Below are 25,922 nucleotides of genomic sequence, written 5' to 3'. Positions count from 1 at the left end.
TTTTGTCGCGCTGCTCCCCGGAGTTGCCCAGTGTCGGGAAGGCAAAACCGACCGCAAGGGCAGCGTGTGAGGGAGGGTTCACTAATGGGACAGAGCGAGTAGTGACGCGTTTGGAAGCGCCGCGTCCCGGGTTTGGGTCACAGGACACCGCTCCCTGCCCCGGAGCGCCGGCGACTCCTGCTCCCTGGAGACTACAACTCCCAGGAGTCTCTGCGCACCCTGGCCCGCCTCTATGTAAATTAAGTGGGCGTGGCCGCCAATCCGCGGGCGGGCTGGCGCGGTCACGTGGCGCGGCGCTTCCTTTCTCTGTGCGCCTCTCTTTCCTTCCTCGGCCGCCATCTTGTTCTCGCCGCGTGTTGGTACGGGGGCTCCGCCGCGCTCAGGTGAGGGGGCCCGCCGTTCCCGCGTCCCAGTGTGTCCGCGTCGTGGTATCGCCACTTCCCGCCGCCCTGAGGTGGGCAGGCACCGCAGCAGCTCGGTCCTACCCCCTTGGGCCGTGCTGGGCCGTTCCCCGAAGAGAGGCCGAGCGAGCGACCCCCTTGTGCGGGGGCTGCCCTGGTTCGCGGGGCCGCGGCTCTCCCGCGGTTACACTCCGGGTTACACTCCCGGTTACACGGGCTCTTGAGGGATGAGCCGTGTTCCCCTCCCTCTCCCCGTGCTCTGGGGCTGCCCAGCGAGCCGCCCTGAGCCCTTTCTCCCGCCGCCCCCGGGGTCCCTCCGTGCGCCGATCCGTGCCTCGCTGCCGCGCTCCTCCCGCTCGTTCCCGGCACAAAGCACACGCGGAGACTTCCCCATCATTCACTGATCACTCGCTGGGGCAGAGCAGCGAATCCCATTCCTTTTGCTGGAAGGTTTGAGGCGTTTTTTCATCCATTATGGATTTTCAGGACTTTCAGCCTTTAAAGGTCCCACCTGACCTGTGGGAGAAGCGCTGGACTAACTTCCCAGTTACTTACTTGAAAAAGTCATCCCAGAATTGGACGAAGAGCTGCCATAAGTTCATGTAGCAAATATGCCCACACAGATTTTGGATCTCGCTTATTAGTGACAAGTATCACAGATTCATTATATGAATACTATTCCAGGTAGTTTAGTGGTGAATCTGTCCCTGGGCCCCCGTAAAGATTAGGGTGTTTTCCCAGCCCCAGTTGTTGTGTATATGCTGATTTGGGTCTGGTTGGAGTCAGTAATTCAGTTAAATACTTCCAGCAGTAAATTGGCATCCTGGAAGTTAGTACTTTGGCCTGATGCAGAATGAAGTGTCCTGACGAGTTTCCTCATTGTGGTACAGACACTTCAGCTCAGTGTGGGTCCTTCCTACTGCAGGACCACAATGGATTGCTTAGGTGGTGTGGCTTTAAAGCTCTGTGTATGTGTGTTTGTTTAACACATTGTTTTGGGTGATATTCTAGAAGTTTGAAAAATCCACTGCATTTCTAAGAGTGCTCTGAAAACGGGCTGTGGCTTTTTTTTTTGTTACTGTTTTGATGGTTAAGTTGAACTTGTTCTTGCTCTTTAGACATAACACTATGAACCAAGAAAAGCTGGCCAAGCTTCAAGCGCAGGTCCGAATAGGAGGAAAGGTAAGAAAACCACCAGAGATGCTTTTGAAAACAGGCTGAAGTTCCTAGAAAGGGAAGAAAAAAAATATTCCCAGGCTTGACCAATACAGGTTTTGTGTGATCTGGCCTATAGTGCAGCTACCTGAAATGCAAATTTCTTTCAGTTCACAACTGCTGGATGAGCAGTTTCAAGCGTGCAATAATTGTTTTAATTCAATGACTTGTTGTGACCTGTGAAAGCTTCAGCTAAGCTCACCTGTTGGGTGTTCCAGTTCTGCCTTTCTGGTCTCCCTGTTGGGGATTTTCTTCTTTGTGCCTGCTTCAGGCACTGGCTGTACACTGAACTGTTTCTTTTCTCTGAGCTAGTGGGTAGTTAATATCACCAATAAAAAGGCGTGTTTGTTCGGCTCATCCCCTGTTGTGGGGATGATTGTACAAAAGTTTGTAAAGCAGGAATTCCAAAATTGCTGTCTGTGGAACACTCAGGAAGTGTTAATGACTTGGTTGCCAAAGTGGGACCATTTAAATCGCTGTATTTATGCTTTGTTTTGGGAAAAATGTCTTGGGGACACTTTGTTATGTATTGCTTAATATTAAGTAGTAGTTTTGTAGTCTGGGTTAGTGGAAGGAAAAATATGCTGCTGTTTGGTATTTCTTTTCTTTTATGCTTAAGAAAAAACTTAAAATTAAGAATGGTGGCCAAAGCTGTAGGTAAAGGGAAATAAGTTGAGATGTGTTTTTGTCTACAGAAATGTCTCATAACTTTCAAGTTGCTCAGAGTGTGGCCTGTCTTTTGCAATTAGTGTTGAGAGATTTTGAGCTGACTGTTTCTTGATTCTTCCCAGGGAACAGCTCGCAGAAAGAAGAAGGTGGTGCACAGAACAGCTACAGCTGATGACAAAAAACTTCAAAGTTCCCTCAAAAAACTGGCAGTAAATAACATTGCTGGCATTGAAGAGGTATAGTGAAAAAATTAATGTTTCCTGCTTGAAATTAAATTCACTCTATTGTTTTGGTGGTGGGGTTTGCTTTTGGTTTTGACAACTGTTTTATCTTCCTAGCAAAACCCTATAGATGTGGTTATTGAGAGGTAAAATTGTTTGATGTATTGTTCTCTCATTGGCATGAACGTGTATGTACCTGGAGAAGGAAAGCTGAGGGTTCTACTGGCCAGGCCATGTGTGTGGAGGTAGTAAGCTCTGTGTGTGTGTCTTGAATTCATTGCAGAACAAAACTTCTCTTCCTTCTTGACTTTTGTGAACTTGATTACCTTGCTCTAAAGAGAACAATAAATGTACATGGACTGTACAGACACATCTGGTGCAAGTGTGGTGCAGAATATGAAGGAAAGTTTAGAAACACCTCGAGTCTGTATTATCAAAATTAGGACCTTTTACTACACAAAAATTGCTGGAATTATTTGCAGTAGTTAGAGGACATGTTTCTTAAAACAGTACAGAGACTCTACAGAAGCAACTTCTGTACTAATGTAAGTGGGAATGTGATGGTTTCAGATCTCTAATTTACATGTATTAATAAAATATATTTTCTACAACAGTGTAGAGAGTCACCCTCATACATAAGAGGAGAAGGTTTCTCCATCATGAACTCAATGTGGCTGTAGTACTTGTACTACCTGCTTAAAGAAGTGCAATATTCAATCTGTGATGAATTAATTGAAGCAGGATTGCAAGGTGCATGCAGAAGTCACTAAGTGCATTCCTCCCTTCCAAAGCCGCAGGCAAACTGCACCAAATCTGCATTTAAGTTTTCAGCCCACTGTTACAAAAACAGTTTAGTTTGTCTGTTTTCTTAAGCTTAATACAAATATGCATAGCTATATGAATTTTAAAAAAGACATGGTTCTTCTTAGTGTATATTCAGGGATTTTTTTTCTGCACAGAGCACAGGATCTTTCTTCAGACACAGTTATTAAGGATTTTAAATATCTCAGTGTGTAGGAAGATGATGCAAAATGTTTCTACCTTGATAGCAAGAGACATAATTGTGGAATGTTTTATTCAAGTGAACGCAAGTTGACCTTGGTAAGCTTCATGCAGATAGAAGAGTAATGTTGAGTCAAGCATGAGTAACACATTTGTGTCATTTTGAAAGAGGCTTTTAAGTAACAGGATGACTGTGCTTGAAGCCTTTACCATTTCCCCATGGGCAAGGGACAGGACATTGCTTAGTTTTGCAGGAAAGCAACACACCTGATTTCCTATTCAAAACATATTTGGAACTCTGCCATGCAAGGATTGAGAACTTAAATGTTTTTGTATTTTAGATCTCATCTTTAGTTCTGAATCAGTCTTTTCTCCCTGTAATTTAAAAACATTACTTAATAGTTTTTTCATGTAAGTTGAATATCACTGTTGTTTGGATGGGTAGAACTCTCTTCCTATGGTCAGACAATTATTTTTTGCATAATAGTTTAGCCATGCCCAGAGGAAAAAGCTTTTCAACTATCTAAAGCAGGCCACTACACTGGCAGTAAAATAGAATTGTGATTTAGAAGGCTAGGGAAATGGAAAAGAGCAGGATCACTGTGTGCTGTCCTTAGTCTTAGAAGCCCTCTTGGAATTATTGCAAGTCTGTTCTAGAGCAGTTGGTACATAATCCCCCAGTGCTGTGTGTGCATCCCCGCCTGAGCCAGTGGGCAGAAGCAGGAACATTCTCCTGGTAGGTGACACACCAGGAAAGGCAATGGCTTAACCTGATGTGGCAAGGTGCTGCTGTTGGAGCTTTGAATTTAGTTGGTGTTAGTTCCAGGTGCTTTCATCATTATATTATCCTTTTGGAAGAGTGCTAGTTCTGTAATTTTTGATATTTCAAATCTAGATTTTAGTTATCATGCTTGTGTAATAAGATGCTTTAACACTTTGGTAAATGTTATTAATATATTTAAACAGGTGAACATGATAAAAGATGATGGAACAGTTATTCACTTCAACAACCCCAAGGTTCAAGCTTCCCTCTCTGCCAACACTTTTGCAATTACTGGTCATGCAGAGGCTAAACCGATCACAGAAATGCTTCCGGGCATCTTAAGCCAGCTTGGTGCTGACAGCTTAACAAGTCTCAGGAAGTTAGCTGAACAATTCCCAAGACAAGGTAGGTCTTTTTGGAATCTTTCATAGCCGACTTAAAGGACAGGTGAAGTACTAAAAGTTTTAACCCAAATTTAACTACAGCCTGTGACTTAAAAAGTCACAGTGTGTGCTTTTTATTTATTTGCTTCTGTTGTGGAAGTAGAGGGTGGGTAAAATTTTCTTTTTATCTTTGTTGATTCAAGATTACATAGGCAGGCCCTGATTTAAAAGAAACAGGTAAGTCTGGCATGCTGTGATAGCAGGTGTACAGCTGTGTATGGCAGAATGCTTAGGGGAAAGCAAGTTCATGTTTTCACTTGGAGAAACTCAACCAGTTCTTCTTGTCAGGGAATCTATTCTGTCTTCTTTGTTCATACAAAATATATTTCTGTTGCAGTTACAGAAGAAGAAATATGTTCTTCTGCTCTACAGTTTACTTTGGAATTCAACCAAGACATTAAAAAAAACTAGTTAAAAATCAAAGTTTTAATAGAAAGCTAAAAAAGCCAAATCACAGTTGTGCATGTGATTCACTATTTTCTATTAATGTTAAAACCTTGGGGTCATGGGTGGAGGGGTGTCTGTGGTATAACTATTACTGTAATTTTACAGTTAAAAAGTGAAGATTGGGTGCAGTTCCAGTTTAGACTGTTATGGCCATTAGGATGACTGTAGTTGGATGTGTTGCAGTTATCTGTGTTTGGAATGGAATATACATCACCTGTTCTAATGTTTCCAACAAATAATTATTACTTTTAAGTCGGTTTTAATTCCTCCAGCATTCATGTTCAGACTTTAAGTGAAAGTAAAGGGTTTGTTTTTCTTCTTTAGTGATGTGTAAAACACCTTCTAATATTTAGAAGAGATGGATCATGATAAGCATATTTGAATCATGTATGTTGGTCACTGGTGGGTGCCATATTATTGTTGCATTGAAACACATAACTTCATGTAGAAGATTGAGTCATGCTGGTGGTTTTCTTTATCATTTGGTCTACTGCAAATTGTATGAATACCACATAGCATCTGAAAATGGCTCTGCTAATGCTTTGCTGTCAGAATGCCCCCAAGGAAACCTTCTGGTCATGCTGTTAATTTTCAGTACCTGGTCATTTGTGTGTCACTGTTGGGGATTGGAGAAATGCTTGTGTTTTTTCTCATGTATGGTTTTTATTTTGTTGTGTGAGTGTCCCTGATTCTGTATCATGAAAACTCAGCACCATATTTCTTTTTATAGTGTTGGATAGTAAAGCACCAAAATCTGAAGATATTGATGAAGAAGATGATGATGTCCCAGGTAGGCAAATGCACACTTTTATGTCCACTTAATATATAAATGTTTTGATTAATGAGTTTAATGATTATACTCCTCACTTGCTAAAAGAAACTTCTTGTATAGGACAGCTTGGAATTCCAACTTTTGAAAAAGGGATTACTTTGTGCAACTACCTCAATTATGAGTGAAACTAGGTTAAAATAGTTCCAGTGAGGTCAAAGAGGCATCTAAAGATCCAAACAGGGTTTAGGACTGTAAAATGATAATTGGCATGGTTATCAGGTTGTTTTTATATCAAGGTCTGGAATGGCAATTTTTATTTCTGTAGCTGAAGAAAAAAGGCTTATGTCAATGTCTGAAAGATCATAAGTTCTTTATTTGCCAGTGAATAACTATTTCATCAATAACCACATTCCACTATATTCTTCAGGATAGTGTGTTAGTGAAAACAGAGGTGTGAACCAGAGATTCAATTCCTTGTGTCCTGGCACTGGTTTATTTCTTTGTGACCTTGCATAAAATTCAATTCTCTAAAACACCAGGCATTCTTTAAAGAATGCTGATGTTCAAAACTCAACTGCAGCTAGTAGAGCACCTTTGAAAATCAGCTCTTGATCACTTGATGTTAGAATTTTCACTGTTGGAGTGTTTCTGTATTTCAAGTTCTTTGTGTACATTTAAAAAATATTTTCTAAAGCCCTTTGAAATCTGCCCATAAAGAAATGGTTTCCCTAAGTGTAATTAAGTACTACTTAACCTTTCCTGTAATTATATGCATTTTCATTAAACTTGCAAAGGTAATCTTACTGGGCATTACTGTATTAAATATCTCCATCTTTTTCAGATCTCGTAGAAAATTTTGATGAAGCATCAAAGAATGAAGCTAACTAAAACATTAATAGTTCTGGAAGCTGGCATGGACTAGATTTAAGAAATCAGCTATGTGGTTCCAAAGTTTTAAAGAAACAGAGAACATCATCTGTTAATAGTTCAGTAATATAAATATTTTGTATTTTTATGATGCTGTTTGTTCAGCATTTTCTGTCAGTTGATTTTGCATTTTGCACTTGCTCCCAGGATCTACTCTTTTGGTCAAAAAGAAATGTCAGTGCAGTTTGAGGGGTGTGTGTATGTGTGTGGGTGTACGTATAGTGGAGAACAAATTGGAGAACACATATTTAACCATTTACCCTTTTCCTTTGGAAGTAGAAATAAAATGAATCTTCAGCATTGTTACTTTGATTATCACCAAATAGTGCACAGAGGGAGTTAAGATTAACGTTTTGTCCAGATTTTGTGACCTGAAGGCATTACACCATTAAAACTTGGGGTTAATTTGCTGTAACTATTGTACTTGCAGGTGTGTTTCTCAGTGTACACATATTTGTTATCAACCTTGTGTTGATCCCAGGTTTTAGGGGAGATGAGCTGTTTTAGCAGCTTGTTTGGTACAGTAACTTTTTAAAAACTTGGTCTCATCAAAATGTGCTCTTTTTTTTGTGTCTAAAGTTTTGATACAAGCTGATATTTGACTCCTTCTATGTAGGCTTAGCAGTATGTTCTCCTGATGGTTACTGAAGTATTTCCCAGTCAAAAGAAAAACACCTTGGTTCTCTACTGTCAGGTCACTTCCTAACCTTGGAGGTCTGGTTGGTAACAGTCCAGTGCATCAGTTTTGCACAGTAACAGGTTTTTGCTTGAATAACTTCAAGCTGTTCTCTTGGCATGACTGCATTTACTAGCAGCTGATGATCCACTCTCATTCTTAGGGCGCTAGGAACTAAATGCACTGTGTGAGCAATGTTTAGGGTGGGAGGAAAGAGTTGTTGACACTTTGCCTTGCTTCCTGCTGGGCAGTCTGTGCAGTGACTAACTCTAAAGGGATTTTTTTTTTTCTTTTTTTTTTTTTTTTTTTGCCTGTAACTTACCTTGGCCTATAACCTACCTCTAGGTTTGGTGTCATCTACGTAGTAGCTTCTTACAAAACACAAATGCTCCTCAGGCATAAGGAGGACATTGGGAGGTACTGTTGGTACAGTGCAGTATTTATGACCTTTCTTTAAAATGCTTAATGTGAAGCTGTTTTCTCAGAGGCTCTTTCAAGGTTATTGATGTAATGTGCATTACAGTATAGTTAGACATCATTGTAACCTCTGTCAAGGGCAGCTGTGGCTTACAAAAGCCACTTTGGTTTTTTTTTTTCCTCTACATCTGTCACTTAACTATGGCTTAATTGGAACATATCAGCTTTTGGTGTAGGTTCATATGCTAGAGAACTGTAATAGTACAAGCAAACAGTCCATGAGTTCTGGAGACTTCATGAACCCAGGGAAGCAGAGCTGTAGTGGTTCGTCAGCTGAACTCCTCGGTTCGTTTTCTAGGCTTCATTCAGTTTTTCCTGTTATATTTTATATACTGCGTGGATCTTACTACAAAATAAAATAACAGTACAAAAGAGGAAATGCTCCCTCCTGTGTGTTGTCTGCTCTTCCCACCAGCACTGGCTGAGGAAAGCAGGTGGATGCAGCAGCTGTTGGAGACAGCACTGCATTCTTGGTGACAGTGACCAAGCCAGGGAGGGTCCCGTTAGAGCTCTAAGGTTTCACACTCCCTATACTCACTCCTGTTTTCTCTCTGGTGTTGAATGAAACTTTTGTTTGTTGTGTGGCTGATCAACTGCAGATGATCTGTTCTGTTTATAAGGAGGAGATGTCTCCACAAACGTGTGCTCAGGCACATGGAATTGCCTTCTGCTGCCTCTGTGAGCCCAGGGAGCGAAGGAAGGACACGAGGGCACAGGTATTTGCAGTGTTCCTCTCTTTGCTTAAGAGGCACAAAAAGGAAGAACCCTTCCAAGCAGCAACTGTATGGAGTTGGTATATGGGACATCCCCTTCCTAAATACTAATCAGATACTGAAAATTCCTGCTTGTTCGTTCTAATGTAGGAAGTATGTCAAAAGTAATTCTGTGAGAGACTAAAAGTAAGCCTTGGAAACAATGATTCTGTAAGTTTATATAGCTGAACTTTCTGATTCTTATGAAATATTGACTTAGTTTTTGCTCTTGAATTTACATGTTAAACCCTCAAATTTTTCCTATGTTGACAACCAGTAAACCAACTAACTATGCTAGCTTATGTAGTTACATTATCTTCAGTTTTTTCACTGTCTCTGGAAACAGTCAACCACTTATGATTTGCTGCTGGAAATACTAGAGCTTATCAATCATTAAACTGATTTTAATTAAAAGGAGCCCATCGAGGCTGTTGTGGGAAAAGCTCTTTTTCTTTTGTATTTATTCGTGGTGTAACAAAAACAGTGTTTGTACATGCTGATGGAAATGCAAGATTACTAAAAATAGTTTTGGGGAGTGTTGGTAAATAAAAACTCCTCTCACAAAGGTGAACACTAAGTTCTTTGCTTGGCTTGAAGCATGATAACCACCACACTTCTGAAGCCCTTGTGCTTGCTCACTACTTAACTCTGCTGACATATTAAAGATACTGGTAATGCTATTGACATTAAATAACTTAGCAGTGATTGGAAAGTAGGAAAATGGAGCAGAAAGGAGATTGAAATGTCTCCTGGATTGTATGTGAGGGAGTCAAAGCTCCATCAGTGAAAATCAAGGAATTGGCAAACGTGTGAGACAGCAAACACTGACCTTCCTGCCCTAGCTCTGGTGCATTTGTCTAGTTCCCCAGTTCATGGTTGGAAAACCTGGGTCAGGTTGGCTTCTCTGAGGCAGGAAAGGTTTGCAAAAAACTGCAATTGTTTCATAGTTTCCTCTATGAAAAAGAAATGCTTTTGTGTGATGGTAGCTGAAGTTACAGTGCAGGCAGTGGTGCTGGAGACTTAGGGCTGGCTGCATGGATTTCTCACGCGGAGCTAGAGAACAAAGTGAATTTACAGCTGGGAGTGTTTGTAGGATGGAAGGAGTTAATATAAAAAGGACATTTAATGCACAATACAGACCTTGGATTTTTTTTATTTTTAGCTTTTGTTATGTAGCAGTATTTGAAGAGTGCACAGGAATGATAAGGATGAATTTAGAACTGCTGTGGAAATATGTTGATAACTCGCTCGTATTTGTCAACTTTCCATGGGAACTAGGAGTTGCTATGAGCTCCCTTCTGCCAGGATCTTCACAAATAATATTTTGGATTTGGTGTGTACAAAACGAGCACTGGAGGTCTTACAGCTGATTTAATTAGTGAGCAGTGGCTTGATTGACCAGTGTACTTCTGTTAGCAGGAAGGAACTGAGGAAGCCATAAAAGCACACTAAAGCTGTACTGTATATATGAGATGAATTTATGCCTCTACTGAGGAAGGTCCAGGAAGGATCCTCCTGAGGTGCCTTGGAATCAGAACCTGTGCAGCTCTGGACAGTGGGAATTTACAGAGGTCTGAGCAAACTACCCCTTAGGTGAAGGTGAGTGAGTGAATTCTTCCACTAGCACTTAAGATCAGTCTGCTTATATTATTAAAAGGTTATAATGGTTTGTTCAACAAGTGAGTAGTCTTTATTCTGGGGATCCAGATTTCACTACTTAAATGATCCCTGTTTTGTACTTGAGCAGGTGAAGTGGTGCAGAAGGGAAGCACATCACAACAGCAGCCATAGCAGCTTCACAGAAGTGACAGAACAAGTGCAGGGAATGGTTATTTGCTTTTAACTGCTTTCCCATTAAATATTTTTCTCAAAATCCCTCCCTTCTAAAGACCAATTTGCAGACACTGAAGAACTTAATGGATTTATCCAGAAATACGAAGGCTGCAGTATCAATCAAGGATTTGGGGAGCAAGCAAAGACACTGATTCTAAAATGGGTTGTTTTGGTGGAAGCTTGGGTTGGTATCTAGAGCAGGGTTACTGGGGCTTTCATTTCACATCCACCACTGTTACTGGACTAGAAAAACCAGACTTGTACATCTTCCAGGGCCTTGGTTTGCCTTTATTTCAGGAGTACTGCTCTGCCTCCTCTATGTGCTTTGTAAATTAGTACCAAACTGGATGTTTCTTGAGAGGAGAGAGCTACATCTCTCTGCAGTTGGTATAAAAAAGTTACTTTTGTGTGATTAACACATAGTATTGGTGGGTTCTCTGTGCTGTTAAGCTTCCTCACTGAGCAACAGACCCCAGCTTGCTCAGGTGCTGCTTTTTTGTCAACTGTTACCTCTCAGACTCACATATTATTCAGCATCTCCTTGCAGGTAGATTTTTATAGTTGAGTTAAATTAGTTGCCTCTTTGAAGTAAAAGGAGATTAACTGTTCATTTGAGTTTTTGAAGTTGTTTTTGATATTTTTGTTAATGTGTGAATGCTAAGGCAAACATTGAAACAAAAAACCGTATTCCAAGGCCCTTTGACCTTTCAGTGCACATATCCCAGCTGAATAAAAGGAGTTATGCAACCTCATGCACTTCTTTGCAACATCCTTGTTGCAGCTATAGTAACTGCTTATGTCAAAAAGTAATATTAGAAAGTATTTAATATATTTTTAGATTCTGTCTAATGCAACTTAGCTGACAAAGAAGAGCCAGTGCTGTGAGACCAGCTCTCTACAGACATTGGGAAGTGTGGCACAAACAACATTTTGAGAACAGCAGATCTCATTTTGAGGCCGTGTGTGAAGCTGGAAATTTCCAAGCAATGCAAATCATTGCCTGACATAGGTAAGTGAAGATATAAAATCTCAGCAGCTGTCAGCAGGATGCCAGACCTTTGCACACCAAGAGTGAAGTTCCCTGAAAAGCTTTCAGTGATGTCTGGCTTTCCTGCTGCCAATAGAGCAAAGCTTCCCCTTCCTTTGCTTTCCCAAGCTGATGCCTGAGGTCAGCTGGGCTGGCTTGCTCTGAAGCTACAGGAACCCATCTTGTTGCCTTTGCCTGACCACCTGCCAATGAGCTTGAAATTTCTGGGAGATAAAGGGTAACCCCCTAACAGGGAAGTGTTTGCAAGCAGGCTGGGTGGGATGGCCAGCAGCAAAGCAGCCTCAGAGGCTGGACTGAACTGGGCAAGACACTGGGACAGCTTGTGCTGCTGCTGCCAGGGTCACACAGTTTGGGAAGAGGGAAGGATTGGCCATATTGAAACCTTGGGTGATGGTGTTGTCAGATCCTCTAACTTGCAGTTTGTTTCTAAATTTTTTGTTGTGAAATAAGGGTTCTGTCCCCTTCACTCTGCCTGCACTATGGGCAGATCAGCTGTCCCATGTGGGCCCAGTGTTCCCTCAGTGCCCTCTGCCCCAGCCACCCCACTGCTCCACAGCTGCACAGCCTTGCCAGTGAGCCTGTTCTGCATGTCTCCTTCTAGGTGAACACTGAACTACTGGGACAAGCTGCTGAAATTTGGATGTTTCATGCTGCAGGTTCTTGTTCACTGAAAATCCCTTTTAAAGTTACTGCTTGAGATATTTAATATGGAATTTCCACTTTTGTGACGAGATCTGGTTGCAAATGGTTTGTGACACATGGTGTTTAATTGAAACTAACCCTAGCTTGCTTACAGCATTGTTACAATCTCCAAGGAGGAATAATGCAACTAAAGTCCTCTATTAATTTTGAAACCTTTGCTCAATTGCTGGAGACCTGGTCTGCTCTGTGACTGACAGTTGTAATTAGTGACATTTTGCATGTTTGCATATTTCTGAAGGAATGCAAGTATGGCCTAAAATAATTTTTAGTTTGAATAAGGATTTCTTCCCCTATATGGCTTAAGTTTCCCACAGCCTGATACCACGATTTGACTGAAAGACATTGGGTTTTCTCATGATCTCCTGCTGGATATTTGGGCAATTTGCTGAGACTTCCTTCTATTTTGACACAAAATTGATGTCAGTCTTCCGAAAAACAGGAGATGTGTTATTTTCTAGTCTTTACTATATCACCTTTCAGCAGCATGATTTCAGTGTTGTAAATTATTAACTTTTAAACACAGGGATATTATTCCTCTAACTCTTCTCCTGCCCTTTGAGTTGCTTTCATTGGCAGCCTGCACTGAGAAATCATGTTGGCCACTTGCAGCCCTGAAATTGTAATAGTTTATCCCATTACACGGTGATTTTCCAGCTCAGTTCTCCTGAGAACCTTGAAATAGGTTTTCCATAAAAATATTCCAGACACTTTTTTCTTTTAAAGGCTGTATTCAAATTTGAAGGGATAATCTAGCTATTGTTTCTAGTGGAATACATGTTCTATCCTGATGATTTTATAAATTATAGAGAATTTTTATAGCACAGTCTGAGTCGCTGAGAACCTGCTAAGTTCTATGAATGAGCTTGCTTGCTCTTTGGCTACAAGCAGACAAACATCATTAGCATCTGAACTGATGGAAACTCTTCCATGAAAAATGCACACAGTCTTACTGGTTTTAATCTGCACAAGCACTTCATGGCTTTGCAGTGCTGTAATAAAAGGTTCAGGTGTCTTTTACCTCCATTTCCTCAGTGGCTCACAGTAGCATCATCAGGAATGTACACCCATCGTGTTTGTGACTGCAGTTCTGTCATCTTCCTTTCTCTATAGCTTTTGTGGTATTGTCTGAGAAACAGGACTATTGAATTTGACTGCCATCACAGTGTGCTGATGCTTTCAAACTGCTCTGGTCCTCATACTCATTATGGTTCAGGATGGCCAGTAGTTGTTGGAAAAGAAAAAAGGAAAGTACTAGCTATTCAGAACATGAATTCACTTGCATTGAATAAATATGGTGAGCAATTCTTTTTATTAGGTTCTCTGCTGAAATATTATTCTGTGTTAAAATTTGTATGAGATGTGCCTTGGCTCAATTGTTGCCCTTTTATCTTCTTAGATAAGCCAAGATAAGAAAGGTGATTAAATACTTGTCCTCAATTACTCCTGCCCTCATAACCAGCCCCATGAAAAATTGCTGCAGGAGGAATTACATGCATTGGTCTACTTGCACAATAAAAACAAGCTTTAACAGTTGCTCCTACCATATTTAAGTAATCCTGTTAAAGCAGAAGCATTTGCAAGTTTTATACTCTGAATGTCTCTAGTTTGATAAAAGCAAAATAAAAGACAGATGTTAAAGATGCCAAAGAACATTTTTCTTTCTCAGCCCCCACTCTGTCCCTCAAGAGTGCAGCTTCTTGATGTATGTGCTGTTATTTGCTGTGCCCTATTTTATTCTGTATCATGGTCAAAATCGTTTGCAAGGGCACTTTGAAAGGGGGTACCAGGCTTTTTTAGCAAACTCAAAGCATTCATCTGACTGCTGAGGTACAAACATGAACAACACACAGCTATCTCTCACTGAGATGTTGAGGAAATAGCTGGTCAGGCCTTCCCAAGTGTGTGACTCACAGCACTCCACAAAATGTCAATCATGTGATTTTGCAAGGCATAAATAAGCCCGAGGTGGTTTTTTTTATAGGCTTAATTACACCCAGTGAAGCAATGTCCTTTTGCTTGAGCAGGGAGTTGCCACACTGCTGTGAAGGCAAACCATTGCCAGGAGAGCAGGAAGGTTCCAGCAGAGCCCTGGAGTTCCTGGGACAAGCAGGAGGAGTGTACACACACTTCCTTGGGATTTGGTGGTGGGGCTTGCCTGTGACGGTAAGAACGATTGATTCCCCGTTTGCCATCACTGCTGACTCAATAAATGACATGATCAAGGTGAGCATGTGTGTCTCAGATTTTTTTTTTTTGTTGTTGTTTGTTTATTTGGGTCTTTTTCCCCCTCATATGGACTTATGAAAGAGAAATGAACCAATGGGAAGTGGGCATGCCTACCTAGAATAATTAGTGGCTGTATTTAGTCAGAAAATGTTTACATAAAACCAGTGACACTATTGTTCTCTTACTCAATTTTTGTGACTTAATATCTATAAGAAATCATGATGGTTTTGAGGGGACATTAAAGATCATCATTAGTTTCACTCTCCTTGCCACATTCCAGTGTCTGCAGGATCCATGTTTAACACCACACCTGACAAATGGGAATTTTAAGTATGTTTCCATGAATAAGGAGGCCAGCACAGCTGGTGTGTGAAGCATTTGCTAAGCTTGTGCAACTGCAGCCAATGGGCTGTTTTCCACCATTAGGGGAAAGGGCTGCAGCCAATGCCATCCCAGCCACTGCTGGGCTAATGCTTGGACCCCAAGGATTCCTGTCAAACACGGAAGGTAAGTGCTCAGGGGAGAACACAATGTTCCATTAATATTGCATCATTGTATTGTGTAATGGGCCCTGCTGGATACCAACTCCTTTGTTAGACTGTTCTCTGTAAAAACACTGAATAAAAGATGTCCCTTTACCTTAAACCTCCACGGGGATTGTAAAATTAATGACAGCTGGTTTTCAGTGGTTGTGAACAGCAGTAAAGTCCAGTTACAGGGCTCAGGGCTTCTTCCTTACAGAAACAGCAACAGTGCCCCAGCATGAGGACAGGGATGACAGGATCCATCCCACACCTATTCCCTTTGAAAGAGACATCAAACTGTTGAATAATCACCATGTGGTGAAAGTTGCTTTGAGGTGTTTGATAGCCAGCAAAGCACTCTTGTTTACTGGTCAGCTTTCATTTTTATGGCATGTTAGATTAAATGGCATTTTTACCAAGCTCAAATATTTTCTCCAAGTCTTTAGTAGTAAGGAAAACTCAACTTGAAAAGCACATTCAGTTCTTTCTAGTATTTGAATTTCTTTGCCTATTGCATAAATTACAGGCCTAATGCACTCCTTTTACTCCCACATGTAAATTATATTGAAATTCAGTCTGTCTTCTCCAACCCTGAATTTGTTAATCACTTGGACACTGCCACAGCCATGAAACCATGAGCCTGCCACAATTCTTTCTTGTAGCCTCACACTTTTTATTCAAGCACTCTCCTATAGCATGCACTTCCATGTTGCCACATTACATAAAGTCCTGGCTCAGTTTTGGCTTGACTCCTTTACTCAGCCATGAGACAGGATTTTAATTATTATTTTTAAGATGCTCAGCTTTTTGTAAACTATAGGGGGAGATGTTTGCTCATCAGGTTTTTTTCCCAATGTGAAGCACTCATTTTTGTTGGAAAAAAAACCAAACTAGCCAACATTTTTCTGTCTGTCCAATGAAAGAACACCCTCATTGCCAAAGGGAGAATGAGGGAGAGGGAGTGCTCTGGTTTTTGTTTCAGTTTCAAGATGTTTGACTTCTTTTTGCAGAGGGGTAGCTAGTCTGCTTTTCACTTTATTATTGTTTTGTTTTGCTACAATTTATATAGCTGCTACATAATTAATACAAAATCATTTGTTTAATAAAAAACTACATAACTCTATAAAGAGAATAAGGGATTTGGGATCAAATACAAAAATAGGTAAACCAATTCCTTAATTTTCTAACCTTATAGCAACATTATTCCCTTTACAGAGAATTTTCTCTCATGTCATATGTGGTATTTTAGAATCAGTGAAGGTGACTTATTTCTAAAGGAAAAAAAATCTTTTTTTCTAAGCCTTTTCCTGCTTTACAGTTGCCTGTGTTGTAGCAGCCTGGAGGGAAGGTGCTGGGGCTGGAGCCTGCACAGAACACAGTCACTTCAGGCTCCTGTTTTATAACACTTCAAAATTACATCATTTCAGAAAAATAGTTTTGATGTCATGTGAATGTGCTCTTCAGAGAGTAAATTAAATGGGTTATAACTGTCTTCCCTAGTGAATTTATGGCGTGGGGAATTTCAGGTCAGCTCAGTCGACTGCCTCATTTTTCAAAGCGTTTCACTGTGGGCTCTACATTTTCAGTTAAACTGTTGCTATTTAAAAAGATGACTTCCATGTCATTTGCAAAACATGTAGAAGCTGGAGGCAATTCAGCATTTTGACACTCTTAATTAACTGATGGCCTGTCATGAAAGTAGGTTGTAATTAAATGATATAGTAATTTTGGCCGTGTTGCCTTCCAAACTATTTTTATATCTCAGCAGAATAATTCAGGTGGTGACATCATGTCAGTATATGTGCTTCTCCCTCCTCAATGCCTGCTCAGGAACTGTTACTCATAGTTTGAAATAGCTTTAAGAAAATAAATTCCAACCAGTTCTTGGTGAAAAAGGAAATAGAAATTTTAAAAATTTCCTGTCACAGACTGTGGCCTGTTATCCTGTTGGGTCTGTGAAGATGACTTGTAATATGTGACAACCTATGTGTCTTGTGAAAGAGACTCACATGTTCAGGGTTTCTAGGGGAATCTGGATGGGTTATGAATGAAAAATGGTGGGAGGAAAAGGTAATTTTGATGGCTACAAAGCCTGAGCCTTGGGATGCTGGTAATTATTTGAGTATGATTGTATTTGGATTTGGTCCCAAAGCACTTTTGTCTAATGAAGATTATGCTGTCTTCAACTGGAGGGGTGGATGTTGAAATGGGAGTGCTTTTATGGATAAGCAAACAGTTTTATGGAGGTATTCCAGGATGGACATGTCCCTAACACAGCCTGACAGTGCTACTGTTCAGAAATGAGTGGGATTTGTCAGGAGCCAGTAATACCCACTGCATTTTGAGCCAGGTTCTTTTGATGTCCATTTTCTGATGTGCTGCCCTGGGGAAATCTGCCATCTATTCATCTCTTCAATCCTTTAATAACATCCCTTGTGCCAGGAACATCATAATGCTGAATGCCGTGACTGAGACGTTACTATGAATATGCTGAAGATCCTTGCTTGGTGTACGATGAAACAATCTTTGGGGAATAAGTGAAACAAAAGAGTGTGTAGGATATCCTTTAATTCAATGAAGAATGTGGGTGGAGAAGTAATTGAAATGAACAAGATGCTTTGGATTTTCGTTAATGCCTTGAATACTTCAGGGTGTACTTAAAGCTTTGTGTGTGTGTGTGTGAACCGTTTCACTGCTCAAAGAACTGATGAAAGCAGGAGCCCATGTTTTTAACTATTCTTTACCTGCCCCCCATCACAGCTTTTCCCTGAGATATGAGCACTGTATTCCCTGTGGCAGTTCTGATAGAGGAGATAGAACCCTACAGAGAATTTTAGGCCTGGCAGCCACCTGCTGCTGAAAGCTTCTGCAGCGGCTGCCTTCCCTCTCCTTGCCCTCAGCAGTGGCAGCTATTTCTGGCTCTCCCCTACAGCAGTGACCAGTTGCCTCAGTCAAGTGTGGTTAAATTTGAGCAACATATTCCTGAGTTATTTAAGAAACAAAGATGTGCCTGCAATCTGCAGCACAGGTGTGTGAGCCTTTCTCCTTTGAAAGACATCCTCCAATATTCTGTGCACAAAGGACGGTGGTTTTGATGCCCACTGCACCCCCTGTCATTAAGGAGAAGTAGGGAGGAAAAGACCAACAACAGATAAGCCAAGAAAGTGTTGCAAAAGTGAGGCCTGCTGGATTCTTTCAAGAATAAAATCCCTTTTGGTGGAGTTCGACTCAATCACAGCTTGAATGATTTAATTACCAGAAACCAAAGCCTGAGAGTCCTGTATGTCCATGCATAGCAGCCATTCATCTATCTCCAGTGCAACAAAGAAGGGAAATGCTTCAGATAACAATGAGCCAACTGCATCTATCACTTCCTTTCAAGTAAGTTTCAGTTCCTCCCTAAAGAAAACTCAGCTCTTCCTTTGAATCTAGAAAGACCTAAAGAATTCATGTGTACATGTTAGATCAAATCCTTCACAAAAGCTTTAAAAAAACCAAAAAACCTCCAGTAACTGTAGACTGAAGGTTTATACTTTTGTTTATTTACATCCTCAGAAAAAAGGCCCCTCAAACAACAAAACCAACCAGACTGGAAATGTGCAGCTGCATGGTCACAGACAAGTTGACAATGCTACACTTGGCCTGAAAATTTTGTCTGAAATGTATTTCCTACCTCAAACAGAAAAGATGAGCTTCATGGAAGATGTGTGCCCTCGCTGCTGCTGCTGTCCTTCACCCTCTGCCTTCTCTCTGCATCCTCCCTCCTCCTACTGAGACTGGCAGCTTTCCCTCTCCTCCCTCAGTTCACAGACCTGCGGATCTGGAGGATCAGTGAAAGAAATAATGAGAAAAAATGATATTATAGCATTGCCCAGGGCCCGGGGCTGCACACCAATGTCTGTGAGGCACAGAGATGGGATGTGTCCCTGTTTGCTGTGCTCTTCCAGCACAGGCTATACAAGGAGTCAGATGTACCATTTTTTGACCTTCATGTGTTTATTTTGTCTGTGTTCCCACCTTGGACTTTGATTTCTATTTAGGCACCCTCCACACAAGCACAGAACAGCAGAGCTTCTCTAACTCAGTGACACAGCCCCTTCACCTCTGCCCATAACCCTCACCCTGCCAGCAGGGACAGGGCTGAGGGATTCAAAACTGAAAATGACACCATGTAAAGATGCAGAGAAACTTGTGGTTTAAAGATAAATTGAAAACATCATAATCTTTACAGAAGAAGGATAAGGAGGTATATAGCAGAAATAAATAGAACTGAGGGTTATTTAGAGAACAGTTTTTCCTATATGAGGGGAAAAAAGGGTATCATGTCAAATTGTGCAGCAGAACATTTACATCTGCAGAATGAAAATATTTCCATGGACAATTAGTGCATGGAACTCACTGTTACAAGACATCACAGAGTAAAACAGAATTTAAAATGATCAGATGTTTTTCTTTGTAAAATGTGTTTATATAAGTACAATGATGAACAGATTGATTTGATTTGAGTACTGAATTTGTAAAAAATTCTAACAGCTTTTTTGGTCATAGAATATAGTTATGCTGGAAGAAATGAAAGAAAAGGCACATCAAAAGATATCACTTCAAAAGTCATAATAATGAGATATTTAATAATAGCAATGTTGATGTGATTTTTCAATTTGCAACAGTTTTATTTTGCACTGTATGTAATTAAAATCAAATCAAGTTTGAATTGCAGTGTTTTGATTTCTCTAAAATTCCTTTTTCCCTAGAATTTTCCTTGCATCTGAAGAGCCGACACTCAAGGGAGTGGGTTTCTGTTCACAAAAACAGTCATTCAAAAATCCTCCACAAAACATCTTCTGTGCTACTGTTTGCTGCTGGAATTCCTCTCTGCCAGTGTCTGCTGGGGTTTGCTCCCAGCCAGCATGCTGCATGAGCCCTTCTTCTAGGAGTGAGTGCCCCAAGCATGTTCACTGGAGCCCACACAAATGCCTGAGATGTTATTTGTGACATTCTAAGCTCCATTGTAGGGCCATTTCTGGTTTAGGTTTAAAAATCACCTGTTCTTCACCACTGTGCTTTTTTATTGTCTGTGAGGTGTAGAAATTTTGGTGGTGCATATGGAAAAGTGTGTAGGGCTGTCAACAACTCTGAAACTTCTTTATAGAAGTTGTGAGATATTTTTTATAGGGTTATGCTGGGCTCTCCCTCCTCACCAATATATCATACTTAAGGCAGGTTTTTTAAGACCAAACTGGCATGAATTATGACTTTTATCCAAACAATGAGAATCTCAAGTCTCCTACCATCCACCATCCTCTGGCACAGCTCCAACATTGTTCCTGGAGTACTGTCAGCCTTAAAAGAATTTTATATGACTGAAGAAATTAAACAGTAGCACATTCCAGGAATACCCCAATACACATGGGATAAGTTGTAATATCAGAAGTTGTACAATTCCAGGCCAAACTCTTATATGCATTTTTTGGTGATAACAAGCATCTTGTTTAATCCTCACAGGGCAACAAGCAGGTTTCAGCTATCTGTAAAATACTTTCAGATCTTCAAATGGAAAATACATATCTGTCAGCATTTTAGGGAGATGAAGTTCTGTAGCTGGAGTAAATGTTTCAAACTCTTATTCATTTTTGAATCTCAAAGTTCTTTTCTCTCAGTGAACCAGAAAGCACATATTTAGGTGGTGATTTCATCTCTTCCAAATGATGGCTTTTCATGTAATCATCATAATAACCTTTCCCATAGGGGACTCTCAAAGTGGTTTCACAGACCTTCCTAAGGACTCATGGAAAACTTAATCATGCTATAGATATAACTACTTTTACTGCACACAGGGAGAGGGGATCAGGGGGATTAAATGTCACTCAGCAAGGCAGCAAAGAGTTGAACAAGAACCTGTTTCTCCTGATTCCAGATCCTGGCAGTTTTTTTGTTACTAAGCACAGACGTGTTCATCTGGAACAGCCTCACAAATACATGAACCCCAGGAGTATTCACTAAAGCCACTTCCAGCTTCTGGCCAGAACAGGAATGTAATCAAAAAGGTACTTAAGCATTTCCAGGGCTTCTAAATACAGATGAATAACAAAATAAACAATAAGAATTAAATGATCCAGTTGTTTATTTGAACTACTAAATCCTGTAATTTGACTTCTTGCTTAGCAGAGGCTTTCTAATTACCTGAGTATCAGATCTCACGCTCAAATACCGACTCCAAATAACAACCCTTGAAAAGCTGTCCTGTGAGTATGAGAGAGTTTGCACATGGATTTGTGTCTTCACCCTCTCATCTCTTCCTTGCACTAACCTCAGCCCTGCCATGACCAGGATGACCCTGCTACCACAATAACTTCAGCTCCCTCCACATTCTCTGCAAGGCCAGGGCACTGACTGACAAACTGGCTGCTGTCACACCGAGTAAGGACCAGCAGAGCTGGACTTGCTTTGGATCAGCCCCTCTGTGTCTGGCCATGGACTGACACAAAAATTGTAAGAACTAAATTTCCTTTGATACTTATCACTTTTTCAGCTGCGGCACAAATTGGCCAAGAGGTCCTAAAGATACAGGAAAAAGGGAGAGGGAAAGAAAGGCAAACAATTTAATTGAATAAGTGCTATTTCTTTATGAAGTTTAGTGTGATAATCTCAAATAATGGGTGCCAGAGGGAGAAAAAGTGAAGAAAATTGAGATGTCCTTGAAGTCCAAAGCCCTTGCTCAAGATCCTCATAGAGGTTTAAAACAGATACAGACAGAGATCTCTTAGAGCCTCTAGGCCAGTGTCTGGTATATGGACAGATAAACGATGGATGTTTCAAGATTTAGCCCGTACAGACAATAAAGAAGTTATACCCCTTTTAAAGGCATGACCTATTGAGTTTACTGTGGAAAAGGATTAACACACAATCTTTCTATCTTTCTTTTTTTTCTTTCTTTCTTTCTTTTTTTTTTTTTTTTTAACTCCTAAGGAGACACGGAAGATTTAAAATTTAAACTGGAGAAAATAAGAACAGGTATTCAGTATGGAATGACTCTAAAGTGACTCACACGATGAGATGGTGACCCAGCAGGCCTTTTTCCTTCCAGGAGATTAAGTCCTATCTGGTGGAAAATGCATCATAGATTAATTAAGTGCCCATGTATTAGTGGCTTTATCGTATGACTCACTAATACTGAGTTAACCTTAATATAGGATTCTGAGAATCTTAAGCCAAGGATTTTATTGATTCACATTGTTCTGGTGCAGGTTGTACTTGAGTTTAATGGATTAAGACTGCACAGAATTTAGAAAAAAATCAAAGATTCAAGGCTGATGAGGTAATCAAAACGTAAAACGACAGACCTCACCGGAGCTGGGCCAGCCCCTCGGCCACTAGAGGGCAAAGCCACAGCACTGCAGTCGGCAGCGCCGTCTGCTCGCCTCTCTCCGAGGGTGTTATCAGCGAGGGCGTTTATTTTACAACATAAACTGGTTACATGATCACTAAGCCCTTCACTAGGAACGGCATTAGTAATGAATACTTACAGTATTGTTTCTGTCAGTGTGGCATACAGGCAGTTATTAACAACTGTGCAGGAAAAAGCCAACATTTTCTTCTGTGGAGCAGTGAATAAAAGCTTCAGTCAGTGAAGAGGTTTGGACTCTTGGGCTCACAGCACAGGCCTTTCCTACTTGAGACCTTGCACATCACTAGAAGCCTGAGCATTTGTATCAGGAACTATGCTGGGAAAGTAATGAACATTTTGCTGCAAGGTTTCCTAGTTTTTTGATGGTACCAGATCAGACTGAGAGACCCCTGAATGTTTCAATGACAGATTTTGGAGATGTCCAGATCCTTATGTACAATCCCCCACCCAAGTCAGCCTTTGACCTTCTAATATTAAGAATTCTTGATCTCTCCACTGGTTCTTGCCCTCTCCTGTGCAATGCATGTTATCAAGCATCTATTCACTGTTCACACTAAATTTCCCACTGCACTTTTCAGAGATCAGGTGTGGGTCAGCCTTGGTGTGGACCTGAGCATCTGCTTGGCACAGGATCACTGTGCTGTCTGTGACAGTGGCCAGAAGCAGATGCCAAAGGAAGAGTTTAGTAGCAGGATAATCATACAGTCACACTTGTCAGGAGTAACCTCCCAGCTTCCAGCAATGTATGTCTCAGGCTTCCTGAGTGAGAAAAGTTATCTTGGCATGCAATATGCTTCAAAGGCTTTGCCTTCTGTGAACGAGTCCACCCATCCCTTCAACCACTGTAAACATTGCCATCCCCACGGCTGCTCCCATCATGTGCTGAACAGCACATGAGCTGTGTCAGATGATGCTGAAAGGGATGACAGGTTGTTACTTCTTAGTGCCCTAGGAAATCAACTTCTGCATAGACAAGCAGCCAGAATCCACAGCTACAGACACAGACTTCTACCTCCTGGGGAGCAGACTTACAGGACTGAACTCCTGCTTCTGTTAAAATTCAGTTTTTACGACCCCCTGATTTTGACATTCCCAGTGCTGGGAAATCCAGCTTGTCCTGTCCTAAACTGTCTTGGTGATTAATTACCTTCCCTGGTAGATGAATATATCTGCATACACTCACTGAATCTTGGAAGTCCTTAAAACCTGTGATTGAGTCACCCCTTCACCTTCTTTTATGACACTAAAATAGATTGAACCTTTTCACTTCCAGTCTAAATCATTCTTATTGATCTTCTGTGAACCACCTCTTTTTCAGCTTCTATTAAGGAATTAAGGAATTAGGGTATCAGACTTCAGGAGCAGTGGAAGTAGTACCAGAAAAATAAATACAGAAATCTTTCTATATTCTCCTGTTTATAAACCAAATAATTGCATTATCCTTGTGGCTACAGCACCACACCACACCACCTGCTTATTTTGGTCTGATCATATGTGATGATTCTTGAGGTTTTTGAGTATTAACTTGTATTCACTCCCTCTATTCCTTGGTGCATGTTTTTACATTTGGCTGTACAGAAATGCACATTGGTTGTTATCAAGCTGTCTCAGCTACTTTGCAGCATGACTTGTTATTTATGAATCCCTATTGCTTACATCACTTGTAAGGTCTTTAAGTAACGATTTTATGTTTTTCTTAAAACCATTAATATCAGTACAATGCAGAGCTAATTGCCATAGGATGCAGAAACACATTCTTTGATGATAACTTTTTATTTCCCCACTTTGTAACTGTCAGTTAGATAAGTGCTGTGATGAGTCGGTATCATTTTGGCTTCCTAATTAAAATGCTGCAAGTTACCAGAACAAATATTTTGCAGACCTACTTACCTTCATCAACCAAAATTGTAATGCCATTTTAAAAATCAAATTATTTGCACAAGATTTATTTTCCACATTAATTTGCATTTATTGTGTTTCCACTCTTTAATTGTTTTTTAATCAAGTAATGTAGATAATGTCCCATTTTATTACCCAGAATTCTTGTCAGTCTGGCAGGTTGTAATTACCTTGGTCACCTTGTTTACCCTTTTAAATTATTGGTGCAATATTTCATCCAGTCTTCTGGAACTTTAACAGTGTTCCAAGATTTATTGAAAATCAACATTAATGGTCTAAAGATACTCTGTGCCAGTGCTTTTAAAACTTTTGGATGCAAGTTACCTGAAACTGCTGATAGCCAACTTCATTAGCTTGTGTTTAACATCCTTCTCAGTGCTTGTTGTAATGGAATGTATTTCATCATCATCATCATCATCATCATCATCATCTGATATTTGTGTATCATATGGCTCTTCCCCAAAACCAGACCAGGAATAGTTATTGAGTTTTTCTGCTTTTCCTACACTGTTGTTAACCATTCCTCTATTTCTACCTAGGAACAGAGTGAAGCCACTTCCTTTTTCCCAGGTTTCTGCAAAATCCTTTTATTTATCCTTCACTCTGTTGTTCAAAGATTACTCTGGCATCATTTTGAAACTCTAGAATTCCCTGGAACTCCTAGATCCCAGCATACACACCTTGTTACGCATATCTTTGTATTGACCCTGTAACTTTGTGCTGCTTTCTGCAACCAGGGCACCTCAGAGGTTCCCCTCACCTTTCTAACTGTGGTCCTCTTACCCCTTTTCCCATCTCCTGCCTTTTGAAAATCAGGGTATCCTCTTCTTTCTGCTCTCCTTTAAGCTTTTCCTTTGTAGCTTCTCATAAAGAGCTGGGGAAAAGTGGCAAAATACTTGGGAAAAGAGGTGGCAAGCTTAATAGGAAGCTGTCATATGGGACGGTACCAGGCACCATTTCTTATGACAATGCTGTGGAGTCTCACAGATATGGAAAATCTGCAGATACATTTTGGAGAGTTTGTAACTTGGACTCCTGTGCCAAGTGAAAGGTCTTCTCTTACATGTCTTACAGCCTTGCTGTGGCTTGGGATCAAAATTATTGGTATGGTTTGCACACAGTGTTTCTCACTATCAATATTGAAATGTTTTCTCTTCTAGCAGAGGGAGCACATTGAGGACACAGGATGGGCAATCTCCTGCTCTAAGCTCAGGTGTCTGGCACCACAACTGCCTGGAGCAGCACCTGGAGTTTGTGGAGTTTGCTGCTCCTCTAGATACATCTTCATTAGGAACAAGTCATGTGGCATCCAGGATACCCAGGAGGGATGGGGAATGAGACCATGTCCCATCACCTTAACTCACAGCCATGATTCCCATCGCTCCTAACTCCTGCTTTGCATGCTTTCATGTGACAGCCTTCTTGCAAAACAGCCAGTTATGATACCCTTCAGGAAAAGCCTCTCTGTGTTTGGTGAGAAGACATCCCAATGAAGGGCTGTATCCAGAGGAATAAAAGTA

General features: G+C 40.8%; 1 protein-coding gene across 1 annotated transcript; it reads left to right on the top strand.

The window, feature by feature from the left end:
* Nucleotides 1-276: 276 nt before the first annotated feature.
* On the top strand, nucleotides 277-9,207 carry BTF3L4 (basic transcription factor 3 like 4). Its single transcript, XM_033067201.2, has 6 exons — nucleotides 277-383; nucleotides 1,520-1,583; nucleotides 2,408-2,521; nucleotides 4,475-4,676; nucleotides 5,892-5,951; nucleotides 6,775-9,207. Exons 2-6 carry the CDS (start codon nucleotides 1,530-1,532, stop codon nucleotides 6,819-6,821), a joined length of 477 nt encoding a protein of 158 aa, XP_032923092.1. The 5' UTR covers nucleotides 277-383; nucleotides 1,520-1,529; the 3' UTR covers nucleotides 6,822-9,207.
* Nucleotides 9,208-25,922: the final 16,715 nt, after the last annotated feature.

This window comes from Catharus ustulatus, chromosome 9 (genome assembly GCF_009819885.2).
Source record: "Catharus ustulatus isolate bCatUst1 chromosome 9, bCatUst1.pri.v2, whole genome shotgun sequence".
NCBI classification, from domain to species: domain Eukaryota; kingdom Metazoa; phylum Chordata; class Aves; order Passeriformes; family Turdidae; genus Catharus; species Catharus ustulatus.
This window is presented reverse-complemented; position numbering and strand designations above follow the sequence as displayed.